The sequence below is a fragment of the Atta cephalotes genome, assembly GCF_000143395.1.
Source record: "Atta cephalotes unplaced genomic scaffold scaffold00075, whole genome shotgun sequence".
Lineage (NCBI taxonomy): Eukaryota > Metazoa > Arthropoda > Insecta > Hymenoptera > Formicidae > Atta > Atta cephalotes.
The window spans coordinates 107765-127370 of record NW_012130139.1 but is presented as its reverse complement, the minus strand read 5'-3'; the positions used below and the strand labels follow the sequence as shown (position 1 = coordinate 127370).

At 41.5% G+C, this 19606-nt stretch overlaps 2 protein-coding genes across 2 annotated transcripts in view; one reads left to right on the top strand and one right to left on the bottom strand.

Moving 5' to 3' along the window:
- Positions 1-14915, top strand: part of LOC105624230 (serine/threonine-protein kinase SMG1) — a 16279-nt gene extending 1364 nt beyond the window's left edge. Inside the window, exons 3-16 of the mRNA XM_012205589.1 lie at positions 165-417; positions 532-661; positions 779-2117; positions 2202-2358; positions 2469-2997; positions 3117-3304; positions 3377-6063; positions 6262-7423; positions 7539-7812; positions 10637-10899; positions 11175-11451; positions 11586-13500; positions 13660-14646; positions 14731-14915. Coding sequence (XP_012060979.1) covers positions 165-417; positions 532-661; positions 779-2117; positions 2202-2358; positions 2469-2997; positions 3117-3304; positions 3377-6063; positions 6262-7423; positions 7539-7812; positions 10637-10899; positions 11175-11451; positions 11586-13500; positions 13660-14646; positions 14731-14915 — 10346 coding nt within the window. The remainder of the gene's footprint in view (positions 1-164; positions 418-531; positions 662-778; positions 2118-2201; positions 2359-2468; positions 2998-3116; positions 3305-3376; positions 6064-6261; positions 7424-7538; positions 7813-10636; positions 10900-11174; positions 11452-11585; positions 13501-13659; positions 14647-14730) is intronic.
- Positions 14916-16665: 1750 nt separating this feature from the next.
- Positions 16666-19606, bottom strand: part of LOC105624229 (selenium-binding protein 1-A) — a 7513-nt gene continuing 4572 nt past the window's right edge. The window contains exons 2-8 of the mRNA XM_012205588.1: positions 19228-19375; positions 18946-19128; positions 18438-18741; positions 18069-18329; positions 17561-17894; positions 17341-17463; positions 16666-16937 (exon numbers count right to left, since the gene is read on the bottom strand). Of these exons, the coding sequence (XP_012060978.1) occupies positions 16886-16937; positions 17341-17463; positions 17561-17894; positions 18069-18329; positions 18438-18741; positions 18946-19128; positions 19228-19344 (1374 nt within the window). The 5' untranslated portion in view covers positions 19345-19375 and the 3' untranslated portion in view covers positions 16666-16885. The remainder of the gene's footprint in view (positions 16938-17340; positions 17464-17560; positions 17895-18068; positions 18330-18437; positions 18742-18945; positions 19129-19227; positions 19376-19606) is intronic.

Sequence of the window (19606 nt, the reverse complement as noted above, 5' to 3'; positions counted from 1 at the left end):
GTGTGTGTGTGTGTGTGTGTGTGTGTGTGTGTGTCTATGTGTGTGTGTGTGTGTGTGTGTGTGTGTGTGTGTGTGTGTGTGTGTGCATATAATATTTGTGTTTGTTTTGCTGGAATTTTATTTTTTAAAGAAATCTCTCTCTCTCTCTCTCTCTCTTGTTTTAGAGGATTCGAGAATTTCTAAGCTTTTGCGACGATTATGCCGTGAAGATGATTACGATCATCTCATGGTACTTTGCAAGCAAGTGCAAGAAAGTATCGTCGCACATGAAAATCAACGATACATACGACGGAACTTGGAAACTATTTGTGAAAGTCTGTTAGATTTCTTGCACTCTGGTCCTGGTCAGGAGGCAAAACAGCAGGTTGCAAAGTGTTTGGGTCGAATTGGATATGTGGTGGAACAAGATTTTAAAAGGTATGTTCACATTCCTATATGTAAAAGATATATTCTGTATCTCTTTATTCCTCCAACACACATGTGATTTGAACAGTAAGAAAAAACAGTACAAAACTTGTTTGTATTTTCTAGATACATGGACTGGATTTTTAATAAATATTCATTGGAGCATAAAGATGATGTAAAATGCCTGTTAATGAAATCACTTATCGAGACGCTCAAGATGGACTCTGAGATATCAAAATTGAAAGAATTCTCCATGGTAAATAAAAATATATTTATGTTCATATATTAAAAATTTCGATAATTTCTAATTATTTGCTTTCATTTCAACATAACAATAGATATTAACTAATTTTTTGTAATTATGTTATTATAGCCGATGATGTCCCAGTTACAATCAATATTAGAGAATGTCGACAGAGCAGACTTACTGGTAGCAACTGTGGATGCTATATTACTCATCATAGATTCTTATCCAGAAACATTCACGAACCACTTTCGCGATACTGTGGACATACTTGTGGGTTGGCACATCGATTCCACGCAACAAAAGTCAGTTGTCATTTACGCGAGTCGATGTTTGCAAAAGTTGCGCTCGTTCTGGATAGCGGATCTGCAGTTTACTCTAACGTTACTAGGACAATTTTTGGAGGATATGGAAAGTTATGACGAGGAATTGAATTCGCCCGAATCCGGTCGTACTTCGCCCGGCGATGATGGATCCCCGACACCGAGGGAATGCATTCTGCGAATTACGTCGTTAATATCCGTCTTTAATACGGTAACGAAGAGCGTAGCTGAGCATCTGAATCCAAATCTTGCACCCAACGTACAATGGTCTTTCCTAACGAATTGTCTATCGAAAATGCTAAAGACCGTTGTAAAAGCGATCGAATTGGAAGAGGATAACGACACTTGGCTCAAGATATCTAATAATCCAGAAAATTTGATCAAATATGTAAGAAATATGAGTTCGTCGCAAGAACATGTCGAGATACTTTCCAAACATTTTAGTAAAGACGACGTTACCGAGGAAAATCTTATTAAGACGATAAAGTCATTGACTATAAATAAGAAAAATGATAAGAAGAATTTCAAGATAGCTTCCGATAAAGGAAACGTTCTGTCCAAGGAGAAAGGACAGTTGTTAATGAGTGTAATGCGATCGATGGAGCCAAAAGTCAAACAGATTGAAAACTTGTCGGAAGAAAAGGAAGAATTGATTGTAGTCGCGAATGAATGCGCCTTCTTGCTCCTTGGTTATCTTCAAAGCCGAGTAACAAAGAATCACGAGCTTCTCTATAAATTTATCGATCTTCAGTTACAAAGAGTTAACATCTTTTGGGACGATACCATTATCTCCATGTTGAGCATCGTATCAAAAATAATAAAGGAGGTATCTGCGAACCTGCCATTGGAATTGGTGCACACGTTACTTGGCAAGAATTCGATGCTGCTAAAATTAAGATTCCGAAATTCCATTACCATTCAAAATGCGAGTTTGAGCGTATATCACAGTCTTCTGAGTCTAAAGAATATTCCGTTATTACAGGAATCTTATCGCTATATATTAGCAGATTTGGAAATAGCTTACAAACTTATACTATCCGATATAGATATTTTGGTTGCAGACAATCCGTTGAATGATTTACAATATACGAAAAGCGACGTTGAGATTGTAGTTACGTTCATCTTACGGGCGCTTTCGGACATAGGTGAGCATATACACGCTGCTATAATCGCAAATGTATAAAAAGAACGAGAAAATGTGTAATAAGAGCTTTTATACCTTTTTTTAGCAAACGCAAGTAATTCGATTATTGGAATGTGGGCTTTAAAGCCCAGTATCTTGGAACTTCTCGCAGTCAGGTTAAAACCATACGACACTGCACTGTCTACAGCAAGTCCGTTTTTGCAATATAATATTCTGTATTTGCTCTATGCGCATTGTTCCAGGTAGAATGAAACTTACTACTTCTAATACTCTCTTTCGATAGTTTAATGAATGAATACATAATTTTAACGTGTGTGTCGATTTTTGTGTGTGTGTGTGTGTATGTTAACAGGTACAATCACTTCGTTTCAAGCTCCAGCTTGATAACAGGTACTACCGCTTCTCGCCCGATGGATATGTTTCCCGGGACTTTGGATGTACCGACTACGTCACCAGCCAGCGGTCATTTGTCTATAATTCTCAATTTGATAGCAAAGACATATAACAAAAATACGCCCGCATGCACTTTGCTCCTTTTGTCCACTTGGTTGCAAGAGATTTGCATACAGTCTGAAAAATATATCGGAATCTTGAGCGAAACTCAGGAATGTCAAAGTATAATTGCGAGTTTAATCAATTGTGGCGCTACAACGAATGATGATGTTGCGAGCGCAGCATGCAATCTCTTTGAAATGTTAATGACCGCAAAAGATGTGGTATGGAAGCAAGAGACCTATTTGAGTATTGTGGACCTAGCGACTTTGCATTTGACTTCGTGCAACAAAACGATCCGCGAAAAATACGGCGCGCTGCTAATGTGTATGCCCATTAACATTGTTTTATCAAAATTGAACAAACAGCATTTATTCTCAGACACCAAGGTAAGTGCAATCTTTCTGAATGTAGTTTTATCCAAATTTGTCGAGTTAATATCTCTTTCTCATTTCATATTTAAATGTTTTCTATATTTAAATGTTGTCTTGACTGTTGTGTGATGCAGAAAGTGCGAGAGATCGTGACTTATTCGACAGAATCGTTGATTCTCGCTCAAAGATTGCATATGCGAAGTAACAACAATGGGGAATTGTTAACACAGCATTTCAAAACGTACATGGCGTTTCTACTGCAAGAACATTATCTCGACGCATCTGGGTTATCGGAAATATTTACTTTATGTTGGCCAGCTGTGTAAGTACTCTTTACCCGAGATTATTTTTTCGCGAAAACGATAATAATCACATGAAATGTTTCTCCATGCAGACCAGAGAACGGAACTACAGCGAGAATGTATGATTTGGCATTGGCAAATTGTTCGTTTCTGTTTTTCTGGAGCGGTTTCGAGGCAGCGCAACATTGTGTCCTCAACAAGCTGCGCACTTCTCTGGGGAAGCCACAGGAAACGTTTACGTCAATCGAGAGTGCTCTGAAGATTCTGGCTCGTGAAATATCGTGCCACAACCTAGACGTGATGAAGAAGCAGGGATTAGAGAACCAGGAATTAGATCGCATCTTGCACGAGCACACGCGAGTACGACTCTTCGTCGAGTTCCTGGAACATCTCGAAAGGGTGATTCACAATGCGGCCGATGGTTGCGCGATGGCGCTCTTACCACTGTCAAAACCAGTCAGAACCTTCTTTCATACGAACAAGTCGACGTGCAAGGAATGGCTGAATCGCATACGATTGGCCTTATGCGTAGTCTCGTTGCACTCCGGCCTAGCAACGAGTGCGTTGCGAAACGGTCAGAGATTACTAGAGGATTTGAGCAATACTGATAATACGCAAGGAATCGAATTTGAGAGGGCAACATTATGGACTACGCAGGCGATGGTCGCACTCGGCGAAGCGGAGGCGTTACAGGGGCTTTATCTTTACACCAAGAGCAAGGACAGACAGTTTTCCTGGTTGAAAGCAGCGATGGAGGAAGCCGCCGGGCGTTACGAGTCAGCGGCGGATGCCTACAAGCAGATCGTCGACGATCATGATCACGTTAAAACAAATGATGACGAAGGCGGCAGAACCGCGAGACTCGAGAGCGACAGTCAAGTGCTGGGCTTCTGCATGCAAAGACTTTCCAATTGTTATAAAGCGGTCAGTGACTGGTCTGGATTAGTGGAATGGAAATCACGAGAGACCGAGATGCTGACGCAAGAGAATTATACCGCCGTGAGGAAGCAAATTGCAGAAAATATTGTTCCGCAGCAGGCGGATTGTCTGAAAAAATTCGAGGAAGGCAAACTGATCTCCTTGGATGAGTTGTCGAATTGGAACCTGCTGGAGAAGAAAAGTAATTGGAGCTGCGCGAAAACGCTGGCTGCGTGCAGCAACAGTTTGACGAACGTTGCGCTCAGAATTCGCCTTAATGAATTCGATGATTCGTTTGACGATAGTATTATCGAGAGATGCCAAAAGGTTGCCGCCAAGGTGATGCAGGACGGATTGCGGAACGTGCCGTCGGAGTATCTCAGTGATGCTATACTGCTTCAATATTCTGCGACGGGATTGAAGAACATATCGCGCGGCAAGAAGGACAAGAACGTTTTCGAATTATTCAAGGTTGATAAAGTGAATAACATCAATTCCAACATTTTAACGCAGGTATTGTGGTGGTCTGAGTATCTGGATCAAGCGTGCGACAGCGGCTCTACGGAGGTGGACAGTCTACGATTACATGTTGTCAGAACGGCCAGGAAAGAAGGCAACTTTAATTTAGCGAAACGTGAGATGATCAAGTACTTGAAATCGGAGCAAGACCTCATTCGATTGGAGAATTCGACCGCTTGCACTTTCACTGAGATCACAAGCGGTATGCTGAACGGGCCTATCCACGTGAAATGGACTAAGAGTAGTATGCGCGCATTCAGAGAATTGTCGAAATTATTGTATGACATGGAGAAAACGAGCGAGGCTTTAAGAATGTGTTGCGTGACCGCGTTGGGGATCTCGCAAGCGATCGTCAGTGGCGAGCAGTCTGCTGATTTACGGGAAACGGGAACCAAGCTTTTGCTTACCCTGGGTAAGTGGATACAACAGGACACAAACGTGAAGGAGAATCCTCAATTGGAGGAATTGCTCCGATTCGAAGCTATGCACAACGACGGCCTGATGGACAAACTGTTTGGCGAGACGATCGATCTGATTCCTACGTCGGACATGATAATCGGTAAATTGATGCAACTTGGCGTGAATCAGTGTCCGGATCTGCCGCGAGCCTGGTCTAGTTTTGCCGCTTGGTGTTACAAGTGGGGCCGAAAGATTGTGGACAACTCCAATTCTGGTCAATTGACGGATACTGATCGGATAAATATACAGTCGTTACTGCCGATGGATATAGCCGAAACTGATCTCAACACCATTTTTTCTATACTAAGCCAGAACAAAACCATACCCGAAGACGAGGGTGATATCGACATGAATGACATAAACACATCTGACATGATAGAGAATCAACTGAGGAACGTATCGGTCTTAAGTCACGCCAGCAACGAACATCTCGGTATGCTGGTCGACATCTGGCGACAGGCGCAGAAAAGGATCTATTCGTATTACGAGCTTTCAGCGAACGCGTATTTCAAATACTTACAATTAGCAAATAATGACAGCAACGAGTGCGACACCATCACGGCAACGTTGAGATTACTGAGACTCGTGGTGAAGCACGCTCTCGAATTGCAGAATGTTCTCGAAGCCGGTCTCTCGACAACCCCGACCGCGCCATGGAAAGAGATTATACCGCAGTTATTTTCGAGACTCAGTCATCCCGAGACGTACGTGAGGACTCAGGTATCCGAGCTGTTGTGCCGAGTGGCCGAGAATTCGCCGCATTTGATCACGTTCCCGGCCGTGGTGGGCGCGGTATCCGGGCAGAAGAAGATGTACGGCAAGGTCGTTAGCCCTTATGAAAAGCCCGATGACAATGATAGCTCGCAGAATGATGTAGATTTGAGTGCTGTCATAGAGGAACGAGAGAGAAAAGAAGGAGAGGAGAATAATGACGGGGAAGAGGAGGACGAGGAGGAAGAGGAGGATGAGGGAGATGAGGATGAGGATGAGGAGGAGGAGGAGGAAGAGGAGGAGGAGGATGAGGATGAGGAGGAGGAGGAGGAGGAGGAGGAGGAGGAGGAGGAGAATGAAGAGGAGAAAGAGGAGGACGATGATGACGATGAAGAAAAGACAGTAGCGGAAGCAATTGCATATAACGACGAACATGAGAGTTTCATGGATTCCTATTTCTCGCAGTTGGTCGATTGTCTCTCGAATCGTATACAGGATTCGGTGATTCAAGTGAAAGTGCTAGTGAAGGAGCTCAGACGAATCACATTGTTGTGGGACGAACTGTGGTTGGCAACATTGTGTCAACATCACACCGAGATTACCAAACGATTCGAGCAGCTAGAAATTGAGATTCAGCGGGTGCAGGACAATATATGGCTTACGCTCGAAGAGAAGGATAAATTGATCGCGGAAAAGCATAGGATTATTTTGAAGCCAATTACATTTATATTAGAGAATCTGCTATCTATGACGTCTGTATCTGCCGAGACGCCACACGAGAAGACTTTTCAGGAGAAGTTTGGTGCTTCTATAGAGGAGGTGATAAATCGATTGAACAATCCCAAGAATCCAGCAAAGCCCCAAATGGCCAGTTTGGCCTTGAAACATTTGGAAACCAAGTTAGCGCAACGCGTACACCGACGAGCCGCTTATTCTCTGTCAATGATGGACATCAGTCCTATTCTGGCTAATCTGAAGGACACCCGTATCGCCATGCCGGGCGTCGCTGCCATCGATAACAGAATCGTCACCATTATGTCGGTGGACAATAATGTTCAGATTCTACCGACGAAGACAAAGCCTAAAAAATTGATATTCCACGGGTCCGATGGCCACGTTTATACGTATTTATTCAAGGGACTAGAGGATCTGCATCTAGACGAGAGGATAATGCAATTCCTGAGTATATGTAACACCATGATGTCAAAGAATAGCGATACCAAGGTCTACAGGGCGCGGCACTATTCAGTGATCCCTTTAGGTCCCAGATCCGGTCTCATTCAGTGGGTCGATGGCGTTACGCCACTGTTTATACTTTATAAGCGATGGCAGCAGCGTGAGTGCGCCGTCAGCAAGACCGGTGGCGGCAATTCTGCTATTATGCGACCGTCGGAACTGTTTTACAACAAGTTGACGCCATTGTTGAAAGAATGCGGGATCGGCTTGGAGAACCGAAAGGAGTGGCCTATTCATGTGCTGAAAAAAGTTTTGGAGGAATTAATGAGGGAGACTCCGAAGGATCTACTGGCAAAGTTAGTTGTAATAAAAACGGGCATTAGCATACTTTTCAATCGGATACTTTCGACATCTATTCTCTTTTTCTTTTTTTCTGTATTTATTTTCCCTTTATCTTCTCATGCATTGCAGAGAGATCTGGTGTAACAGTATCAACGTCGGCAGCTGGTGGCAAGCTACCAAGAACTACTCATATTCTGTTGCTGTAATGTCCATCATTGGCTACATCATAGGTTTAGGCGACAGGCATTTGGATAACGTTCTCGTTGATCTTAATACCGGCGAAGTTGTACACATTGATTACAATGTCTGCTTTGAGAAGGGAAAAACTCTACGTGTCCCGGAAAAGGTGCCGTTCCGCATGACGCCAAATATTAAAACGGCTTTAGGAGTAACCGGAGTCGAGGTACGTCTTCTGATAATCTTATCGAGAAAATATTTCTTAATAAGATGAAGAAATAACAAATAATTGGTATCTTTTAATTCTAATTATAACAAAAGTCCAATTACGATTATGAAATTTTAATACCCTCGGAAATTTCATCGATGTTGAAAATTTTTACACCGCACTCGAAACGTTTTAATTTTGCACCAGACAAATGTCTCTCGTGTTAATTCTTTATGTACGTTTATAATTTCTTTATTTTAATATTTTCAGTTGAGAGAGACAGAGAGAGGGGGGGGGGGAGATAAAAGATTGAAGGAAAATGAAATAATTTACAATTTGTTCTTCTATTAGATAGCTTTTAGTTAAATGATAAGACGAATGATATTTAAAAAATTGTGTTCTCTATTCTGTTTTCTTCTGCATGATCAGATTGGCGCTCGAGTGAACATTTGTTGTTTCTTCCTGTATTTGTATGCTGATTATCTGCCTGGTTATTTAACTTTCGTTGTTTTTCCAAGTACATTTTGAAACTGGAATTGAAATTGCTATTGGGCGATTTAAAATGTAAAATCTTTTGAAAGGCCTTACGAAAGTTGGTATTTTTCCACGCGTATATGAAGGGATTCATTCCGCTGTTGGCAATGGCCAATGCGAATGTAGATTTGTACCAAATCGTTAACGACTTTGTTTTCCAATCAAAGGTTCGCATGCAAACTATGATAAAATAAGGAAACCAACAGATGGAAAAACAGCCCAATATCAGCAATACCACCTAATCCGAACATCATTATTATTATTATCACTCATTAATATTGCTACACTTGTAAAACTTTTAATTCATCTCTGCAGCAAATTCAGTTTTCTGCCTTGAGTTAAGACGTCATATACTATACCTGTACGCTTTTGCTATCGTTTTTCTCAGTGATATTCGGAATGATGCCAAGGTTCATGCGACGCGCGTGCATATGCGCTTCTCTCCAAATTTTCCAATATAGCAGAAACATTGCTATCCAACTGAGAAAGAATGCCGGTATCTGTATAGCCACTATGTAATATCTACCAAAATAACGTATTAATTTATGATATAAATTTTTACAGTCGCGCATGAGCAGCTGCTTTGAAATAATAAATTGATCGATCAAAAACAATTAATTTTCTTTTTACGACAATTATTGAATGTGAAATAATAAATGTGTTACGCAGCTATTATGGTTACGCATGGAATATTGACTGAAAAACGAAGAATAGTGATAGAATAGTGATAGATGTGGTGTACCTCGGCAATACCGTTTCCAATTCACACGAATGTGACTTATCGAACCCATTCCAATATATCGGAATCGATGACACGCCCATAGTGCATATCCAAGCGACGACTATAATCATCAGCACGCGTCTTTTGGTCGCGTATACGTTATAGCTCAGTGGATGCACGATAGCAACGTATCGGTCTATCGCGATCATTATGAGATTGTATATGCTCCCGCCGCACGCTAAGATAAACATGACGAAACGCGAGATGCACACCAACTTGTTGCGGTGTAACGCACTATCCACGTAAAACGCCAAATGATACGGTACCGTTATGCCCACCATAAGATCCGACACCGCTAGGTTTAGGATAAAGTAATTCGAAACGACGCTTCGGAGCTTACGAGCCCACGTAATGGCCAATATTGTCAAGATATTTCCCAATATGATTGCAACAAACAGGAAACAATCCAGCAAGATCCATAACACGTAACTGTTCTGTTCATCGGTGCTGTTTGCTTCCGACAAATCGGCCGTGTTCATTTCAGTAATGTCGCTTTCCTCCAAATACGAATACACAGTTCTGAAAAGAAATTTACGTACATTATGTGCGCATATGTATGTTTTAAATTTTTAAAAAACAATTTTTCAAGCAGTTTTTCAAACAGTTTCCACTTGAATTTAAACATATAAGATTTTTACAGCTTCCCATTAAAGTTTCTCTTAAAAATGATCGAAGAATATATAGTAATAATTCTTTTAGGAATAAGAAAACTTGCATCTGGATGCATCCATTTACAGAGAAATTAAACTGAGGATATATTATATGTCTTCGTGGCACACTTTATACATCAGTCATGGCTATTTGTGTCTTACAAGATTTTTTTCAGTTTTGTAAAATCATCGGAATGACTTGTACAAAAATATGTGAAATATGTGAAAAACGATCAGTCAGCTAATACTGCTAATATTACTTACCTTTCGTACGCATACGCGTATATACACACGGAAAGAAACGGATTTTCGATGGTACTCTATAAAATGTCAAGGTATACTGCGAATTGTGCATTACGATTACGTAAACCTACGAAATATTCGAAATAAATTAATTTCTGCAAATATAAGCAGCAATTCTAGCTTTCAAAACGAAAAAATAACGATACCTCGCGTTTGTTTCGTCACTTTTTAGAGAGAGGAAACAAATTAATTATTTGGAATGTAGTTTAGTTGTTAATGATGCGGCGTTAGCCTTCACAATAGCTGCGATATCTCTCGCACATGAGAGCGTAGATCGATACAAAACGATTCGGCAGATATGACACGCTGGTATCCATTCAAGAGTGCTTTTACTTATCTACTCATTTAGTAGTTTCCCTGGCAAAGACAGAACTGCCATATTAAATTATCAGCCGGCGCTATCAGCGGCTTGCCCGCAATCGTAAAAGATCGATGGGAGATGAACGTATGCACAATCATGATCGTGTTGTTGTATTCTCCTATAGCAATGCTCCAACTATGCATCCATTATGAACAGTATATATGTACATATGGTAGAGTAATTACCATTACTCTAATCGTTATTTATGTCCAGGGTATATTTAGGTTCGCTTCCGAGCATACTCTAAGAGTGATGCGTAGAGGCCGCGAGACGCTGTTGACCTTGCTGGAGGCGTTCGTCTACGATCCTTTGGTAGATTGGCGGGCGGGCGCGGACACTAGCATAGCAAGTTACGGTGCTTGCCAGGCTAGAGCTAGATGTACTGGCGTTGGAAGAAAACAGTTGGAGCAGGAGCTCACGCGTGCAATGTTTGCAGTAAGAACGGCGGAGATGCGCGCCGAATGGCTAGCTAATCGGTGAGAGAACAATATTCCTATTTTACTTTCCTACTATTTAAAATGCATTTAAAAAAACATACATTTCTCTTCTCACAAATATATATTTCTTTTCTTCCCTTTCAACATCCACTACTGAAGCTGTGGTAAAAGACTTCGATAGTGATGAAAAAGACTCAACTTAGCTTCTTTTTCGTACTTCAACTTGTATCTCTATTATATCGTTATTTGCATTTATCCTTGCATTTATCCTCCTTGTATAATAACTTGTAATACTTTCATGGGATGGAATTCAGAGATGAATTGGCAAAAAACTTGCCGCTGCTGTGCCATCACTTGAACAGCTGGATCGAGGCGACCGAAGCGTCGCGTCAGTGCCAAGATTTACTGCAGGATCGACATCAGCAGCTCGCGCTAGTAAAAGAGGCGCAGGCAATCGGTCGGAATCACGCGTTATATTCGCTAGTTAAGCGATACAATTCATTCAAACGAGCACGAGATTCTCACGAGAAGGCAAAGGCAGGCTTGAAGGAGAAGATAGAGGAGTGCGAGAAACAGATAAATATGCATAATGTGAGTTGGCGTTCTCGAGTATAACCGCAATCTCGATTCTACAAAAACCAAAGCATTCCCGCAAATCTCGAGATTAATCTCGATTATATAATGTTTCTTCGATACTTTGTTTGATGATTTGTATTTTTTTTTAGATCGCGCTGGCCGCAGTACGAGGCTCTCAACTAGGACAATGGCTGGCGGAATTGGGAAACTTGACTAATCAACAAGATCATGTAGTGTTCGACCTTGTGAAGGAATTTCTGCAAAACGCCGGACAAAGTCAGATGATAGTACAATGCGAACAGTCGGAAAACGAACTGATGCAACTGGCTACCGACCAGGCCTTCTCCATAAGCAAATGTTTAGAGCTGTTGAGTCAATATTCCGCCATCTGCAACCTGTATCCTCTAAGCATTCTGTCGCAACACCGTGTCGTGCTCTATCACACTTGGGCGAGCGAGCTGTTAGCCACGGGTACCGTCGAGGCGTGTCACGAAATCATGGTGCGATTCGAAGCCAGTCTAAATCCAATCAATCCGAGCAATCCGCAGGTTCAGCAGATAATAACCTTTTCGTATCAGATGGAAGCGATCTTGAATGAGTCTAGCGAGAGATACAAGAAAGCTTATGAGAGGACAGTATCCCAAGGCTTGCCGGAAGCCGGCAATAGAATTGAGAAAGCGTATGCCGAGTCAAGAGCACAAATTACCGGATTTTTACGGCGAGAAAAGGGTGCGGAGAAAGCGTTCGAATGTGTCAATATCACCGCGCTTTGTTCCTTGAACATGCGATATTTGATGATGGAGGGCGCTGCCAAGTGCGCCGGAGATTGCTTAGTGGATCTTACATCCCGCGAGGGGGATTGGTTCCTGGACGACATGCGTCTGGTGTCGTCGTTGATTGTCGAGTTTATCACGCTGATACCAGAGAGCCACAAGATCAACAATACCGATCCCAAGATTGCGCTGATATTCAAGTGTTTGAGAAGCGCCGATTGTATTTACAAAGGTCTACAGGATCTTAATTACAACTTCCAAACTATCATATTACCGGAGGCGATGAAGACTATCGTCACGGAGGAACCGAGTGTCATGCGAATGATAAGCGAACTCGACGAGATTATAATACTGACCGGAATACCGCTCGGTGATATTCTGGCGCAGCTTGAGATGCATCTCCGGTTCACTGTGATGGAGATGGAGAGCCCCCACGCGGTAGTACAAAATATAGTGAATAACATAAGATTGCGATTCGAGGCGTTATTGTCGCGACAGGCGGAAGTTCAAGATTTGAATCAAGAGGAAAGTCTAACGCCAGGTCAAATGTTACTAATGGGTTTCAATGGTTTGTTTGAAAAAGTGCAAATGGAAGGTAACGCCTTAGTGGCTATCCTGAGCACCTTGGACATTCCGATGAATTGGAAAAAGATTGATCAGATACGCGAGGCCAAGGAGATGTCGGTGCCCATTTTCAACAAGGCGATCCGACAAGTTCTCGAAGATATATTTCTAATCAAGAGATTGCATACTATACAAGAGTTCTTTATGATGTGCAGGGACATTGCTACCGCATTCAAGGGCGGCTTGGCAAACATATATGATGATGAACGGCTTAACAAGCCCGTCCGATTATTCACTGCCGATTATGTTTCGAGGCAATTGCTCGGAGTGACGACGCAGACATTGGCGATCGCCCTGTGTTTTCTGCTGCAGCGAATGGGCCTGAATGTAACTACCGAGATCGAACAGAGAGATATTGGAGCAGAAAGCAAGGTCTCGCTAGAGGAGCTGTGTCGAAAGATGGTAGATTTGTGCTTGAAGAGGGGATTGTTCTCAGGCTCGGTCTTTACGCAAGGGAGTGCGTTGAATAGCACTTTGGAAAGCACTTGGCGACGGAAACAGGTTGCTAGATTGGCGCAACAGAGCGCCAAGGTAGCCAGGATCAGTCTTCAGAGACTTCAACTTCAGCAGACAGCTTATCATTGGTTGTACGAAGATGTTCTAATGATGAGACCCAATATCAATCCAATGAATCCAATGAATCCGATGCATCCTATGAATCGTTTGAGTGAGTCCTTTAATCGATTGCTATATCGTTTATTTTACCGCTACGGTACGGAACCTCCCGCAAGAGAGGTTTAACGAATTAAAATTAAACTGTCGTCTGTTTTAAGTTTTAACCAAGTTTTAACCAAGTAATCAGAAATAATTTCTTTGTTTCTTTTAGATCGCTCTACCTTCATGCTCGAGTTACGAAAAAAGGCAGCGAAATTGTCAAACTTGCAGTCGCGAGTATGCGAAGCACGCGAGCAACAACAGAATCTCATTTCGAGTGCTGTACAACGTCTCAAATGGGCTGCCGGCGCCAATCCAGCACTGGGCGAAGTCATGTCCGCGTTCGACAACGCGGTATTATCGTCGTGCGATAAATTGACTAGACAGCACAATTTAGCCGCGATGGTAGTCAATACGTGCAATTCCATACTGCACTACGAGGCTCTGAGAACCAGGACCTCGGAGAGTGTAACGCACGATACCAACCTAGTCAAATTGATCAAGCACTGGGAGGAGAGTTGTCTGTTGACGGTCAACCTGAACATTACCGTTACCATGACTGAGGAGAGCCTTGTACAGCTGCTGCAGTTGGAGAACAACGTGGATGCCACATGGTTGAAGCAGGCCGAGAAAATGGTATCCGAGGCGATAATCGACACTCAGAAAAAATTGCAGGAGAAACAAGAGGCTCTCTTTACGGCCGAAGACTATTTAAGGGAGCGAGTGATGAATCTGCAGAACGTACTCGCCGAGCATCACCGATTAATGTCGGACGTTAGAGCGTTGCTAAAGACAATGGCCAAGCAGGAGAATATCGATGGTCTGCAGGATTATCTGTTTGCCTATCGGTCTTTCACGGAGAATATTTCGGCTGCAGTGAAGGAACTGGAAGCCGAGAATTTCGATTCTGCTCGCGGTATGGCGATGAAGGAAGAATTGGAGGCGATGGCGATCAAAGTGCCTAGTCTGTACAATAGATTGCTGGAGTTTGCGAGTGAGCGCAAGTTAAATTCGACGAAAAGCGCGGAGAAGCCTGCAACAGGCAATCTGCCGAGGAAGAGAAAGAAGAGGAAGAAGGGCAAGTTGGTGCGACAGAACAGCGTATGCCCGAGTCCGAGGAAGGGGACAGTATTGACCAGAGATCCGACTACGGGCAAGGGTAGGTTCTAATCTTGTGTTCTGTCTATCGATTGATACACTTCGCTTATAACACAATTATTCTCTTTCTCTTCTTATTATGTAGCCGTGCAAGAGCGGAACGCCTACGCGCTGAACGTGTGGCGTCGCGTGCGTATGAAATTGGAGGGCCGCGATCCGCAACCGTCACGCAAGTATACCACGGCCGAACAGGTGGAATACGTGATACGTGAAGCACAGAGCAACGATAATCTGGCCTTGTTGTATGAGGGCTGGACACCGTGGGTCTGAACGAATGACGGCTGGCGTTTGCGCGCCCCGATGGCTCGACACTCGTCTCACACGGTACTCAAATTCGTACCGTCGTACCTACGTCGCTCTATGTCGCCGTAGGAGGCAAAACACTCCGCTCGAAACCAGCTGGTGAAGTATCCGGCAATAACCGGGAAATATGTCGGTTTCATAGCTCGATCGTGGATCGATCTTTCCGACGCGACAATTGAAAACCCACTATGCCGAATGCCGATTCTATAGTTATCTCAAAAATGAGGCTGCGATCTGTTACTGTCTTGGCGACAAGATGGAATATCTCTTTCCTTCCTCCTCCTCCTCCTCCTCCTCCTCCTCTTCCTCCTCCCCCTCCCTCCTCCTCCTCCTCCTTCTCCTCCTCCTTCTCCTCCTTTTCTTTTAGAGGAAACAAGAATGAGGATATACAACGACTGAATGCGGACAAGTAGTAATATTTTTTTGGAAGAGCCACGAATTTTTGGGAGAAATGTAGAATCGGCCATATATTCTTACGCTAACGGTGTAGTCGCGAGAAGTTCGGCTGACAATATTGATGGCAAGTCCGATGATGACGACGATGACGATGACGAAGATAATGAAGATGATGAAAAGTATTTCGGTAACGGTAATTGCGATAAACAGTCGCGCTGTCAACATTTACCGTATGATGGCTAATACGAGTTGCACGAACTTGCCGTCGTGTAATGCCATCATGTCAGGAAAAGAATACATACCTGACATTTTAATCGATATCTGAATCGATATTTGCACCGATGTAACTCTAGATATACGTACGGTGTATACGCGCGAGCACACTTGAGAATTAATTTAGAATCCGAGATTATGTAGATGACACATGCCCCATTGCAACATTATGTTTCGACCGAGATGAAAAAAAAAAAGAAAAGACTCAGTTTAACAGAGATCAAAACAAGTTTGATATTATTGGGTTATATGCAATTAAACAAACTCGGCGCGTATATACACATTTAGACGCGCGTGCATGCGTGCGTATTTAAAAAAATTAATGATTTCGTGCGTTTAATCTCGCAACTTATTGCCGATTAACGGGACAAAATTAACAAAATTATTTCTGTAGTGAGTACACGTGTAGCTTTTAAAGTTTGCCGCATCGATTTTTGAATTCTCAGTTTGAGTTTTTCTAACATGGCGTTAACATCGGACAATCCGGGCGAAAGAAGAAATTCATCAGCTTCGTAACCAACATTGACATTCGATATGTCCTCGCTATTCTCTGGCGTCGCATATTTCGCCCAATCATTTTTTAATATTTAAGTAATACTGTCGCGTAAGTATTTTCTCACATATTGCAGAAGTAAAATGACGAGAACTCGTTTCTTCTCAAACATTTATCACGAATTTTGAAATTCTATAAGATAATTGTGCAAATTTAATTTTACGTTAGTCATTAGGTATTGTAGATGATACGAAATTTTGTTACGGAAACAAAAATAAAATCGGCCAACGCGATCCTTTGTAGAAGAGCAATGAAATTTTATACGTGGCTATACACTTTTGAATTATTTCTAACACAGAACATTTCGATAAATTTTACACAACGAACAAATTACAATTTTGGCATAGACGGATTTTATTTGTGTAAATTCGGAGAAAAAACTCATTACCTACCATGTAACACCATTAATTTCATACAATGTAAAATCTCTACTATATTACTTGATGCAATATGCTGGAATTAATAAGCACCATACCATGGAAACAAACGAAAGTATACTGTGAGTATTCTTTATTACTTTACCTCTGTACCCATATTTCTTATCCTTATCGAAAGAACATTTCTGAATAATTTTTTACATGATAAAAATCCGAGAGATTCCATCGGAGAAAAATCGTGCGAAACTATGATACTATAATATAAGCTACTGCATTATTATTACTTTCACAGATGTTGAAATGTCTTTGACTCTACTCTTCCAATCTAATCATTAAAGTTAAGGTTTCTCTGCCAGCCATATATCGGAGGTGCAATCTCCACCAGGATATCTACGTAAAGATTAACATGTTAAAATCGTTACAAGAGATAAGGAATGACATCCTTTCTACTTAAGAGAGAAATTAATTAAAAGAAATTAAAAGAAATTGACAGCAATTTGACAGAAATTGGCAGAAATTGACAACAATTTGACAGAAATTGACAAGCATTTGATTTACGAGATTGAACCAAACATGTTCAATCTCGTCGAAATTAAAATCGAAATAAAAGTAAAAAAAAAGCTGGAGAGATTCCGAGTTCTTATCTTTTGACAAGATATAAATTTCGACAGAGATTAATTTCTTTCAATTCATTTTCATTTCTTTAGAAAATTGAAAAAATTATAAAAAAATGATTTGATTTGATTTTATAGATTTGATTTTATAGAGGTCTAAGTTACGGGATATCTCTTACCTCATCTCGTGTGCCAGTAAAATATCGCTTTTATCAGCGCCGAAATCAACGAGAAATTGACAATCGAGCTTCATTCCGCCCTTTTCTACATCGATATCAAGTTTTACCATCGTTGATCCATATCTAAATAACGCCAATATTATTACAGCATATACATAAGAATACAGATTATAAACGTTGTTCTGTATTTTAGAAAGAAAAGGAAGAAAAATGTACTTACTTGAGGAGCTCGGGATAAAACTGTTTGTCCCATGGTTTAAAAATCGACGTAGTTACGTATAAACGACGTCCATCCAAACTTAGTTGCAACATTTGCGGTGCACCATACAATCTACGTCCCTTCACGTAGACGGGGTCGGGCTGACTGCTCATTTCTTCGTCCTGTATCACACGTACCTGCGAATCGCTCAGTATTGAGCCTCCTAAGAAGACTTGACCCGTTAATTTCGGATTTCTCGTATCGGAAATGTCATATTGTCTAATGTCGCCATGCAACCAATTAGACAGATATAGATACTTGTCATCTAGACTCAGCAGAATATCGGTGATCATACCTAAGAAGCGGTAACGAAGAAGGAATAACGGAAATTTATGGGGGGGGGGAGGGGGGAGAGAAGACAACAAAAAAAGCCTGCGATGTTGAACAACAGGTTCAATATCTCTACTGGCAATAATTTTAGATATCACAGACTTCGTTCAAATTTTGAACGAAAAGAAGCGATACGGACCTGACATCAGAGGCATGATCCATCCCTCGACTTTTTTCGGTGGTACCTGAATCACCTTTTCGACCTTCCACGAATTATCCTTCGCTTTATAAAATCGATAAATATTCGACGTTACCGCGCAGCCGACGAATCCTTCGGCTGCCAACGGATTATGAAGGAACCTTATTTCAAGAGGTGCAATTCCCTCATCTCCCAAATTAATGGTCTGTTTTAGCTTCCGTTCGTTCCACGAGTAAACGTTCAAACTTCTGCCATAGATCTCTGCAAATTATCATCAATCATTTGATGATTCGACTGCATGACTGCATATCTCGATATTTCGCATTTCCCCATTATATAAAATTAATTCTTCGATAAGTATATATTTACTGGGGTCATGAATATCCTTCGGGATGTATCCCTTCTTAAAAACTCTAGGTGCACCCCATTCTGTAGCGATGAGTGTATCGTGATACGGTTGGTACCAAAAATCATATCCGAAAGCTGCTTTTTCTTGGCCCTTGGTCCATGTACCTCTCGTTCGTAGGGTCTCTGCATCAATGCAGAAAAATTCACCCAGTCCGTCACCATTAAGATTTCCCATGGTGGAGATGATTATCTCTCCGTTTGGCAGACAATGAGAAGTATGCGGTGTGGATATCCCGTATTTGTGCATCTCTTCTGGTTCCAAAACCTTGTGATCATAAGAATTATTTTGGCAAGATATACAATGTCTTTTGTATCGAATTTTATATATTTCGTCTGCATTTTATTTTATTATATTTTATTATGTACATACATACACACATATACATATACATATAAACGCGTATAGAAAGAGAGAAATTAGACGCATGTCGTCATATATATGAGGTATACTTTTATATTCATACGATACCTTTTTAATTCTGGGCATTTTCTCATTGCTCGTATCAATCAGATACACTCGGTCCGACATAAGACATGGTAATACCAGCGTATCGCGTTTACGATCGGACAATCCATGACAGCTGCTACAAATATTCCAGCCAGAGTGATGTAACTCGTCGCCGGCCGTTAGCATTCTCAATTTGTGTATTATCTGCATTTCCAAACCTCGTGTTTAAATTTATGTTGTAGCTTACAATTATTAATAATTATTCTACGATAATCAGCAAACGTTTTAACATGAAGACGATACCTGACAATACGTTGGACTATCGGGATCCACATCCACCGTACAGAGGACATCGGCCTTTTCAGGGTTCGTGTGTATGCCAATGACGTACAAAAGTTTCTCGCACGGTCCTTCGAGCATTGCCACCTTCGGGCTCCTATAACCCGGCCCGGAACACGCTACGATCCAAAGGTCATTTATCGCAAGCATTAAAATTATGCTACATTTATATTTTATAATGTTACTATATAACTACAAGGGATATCATTCATTGCAGTAGACTGCTTATCGTTAATATTAATGTTTGAGCGTCAATAGATTCAGTAATTAATTGATCATTTATCGAATTTTTAGTATATAGACTTTGTTGCGACGCATTTTATATTTTACCATTGGACTGATC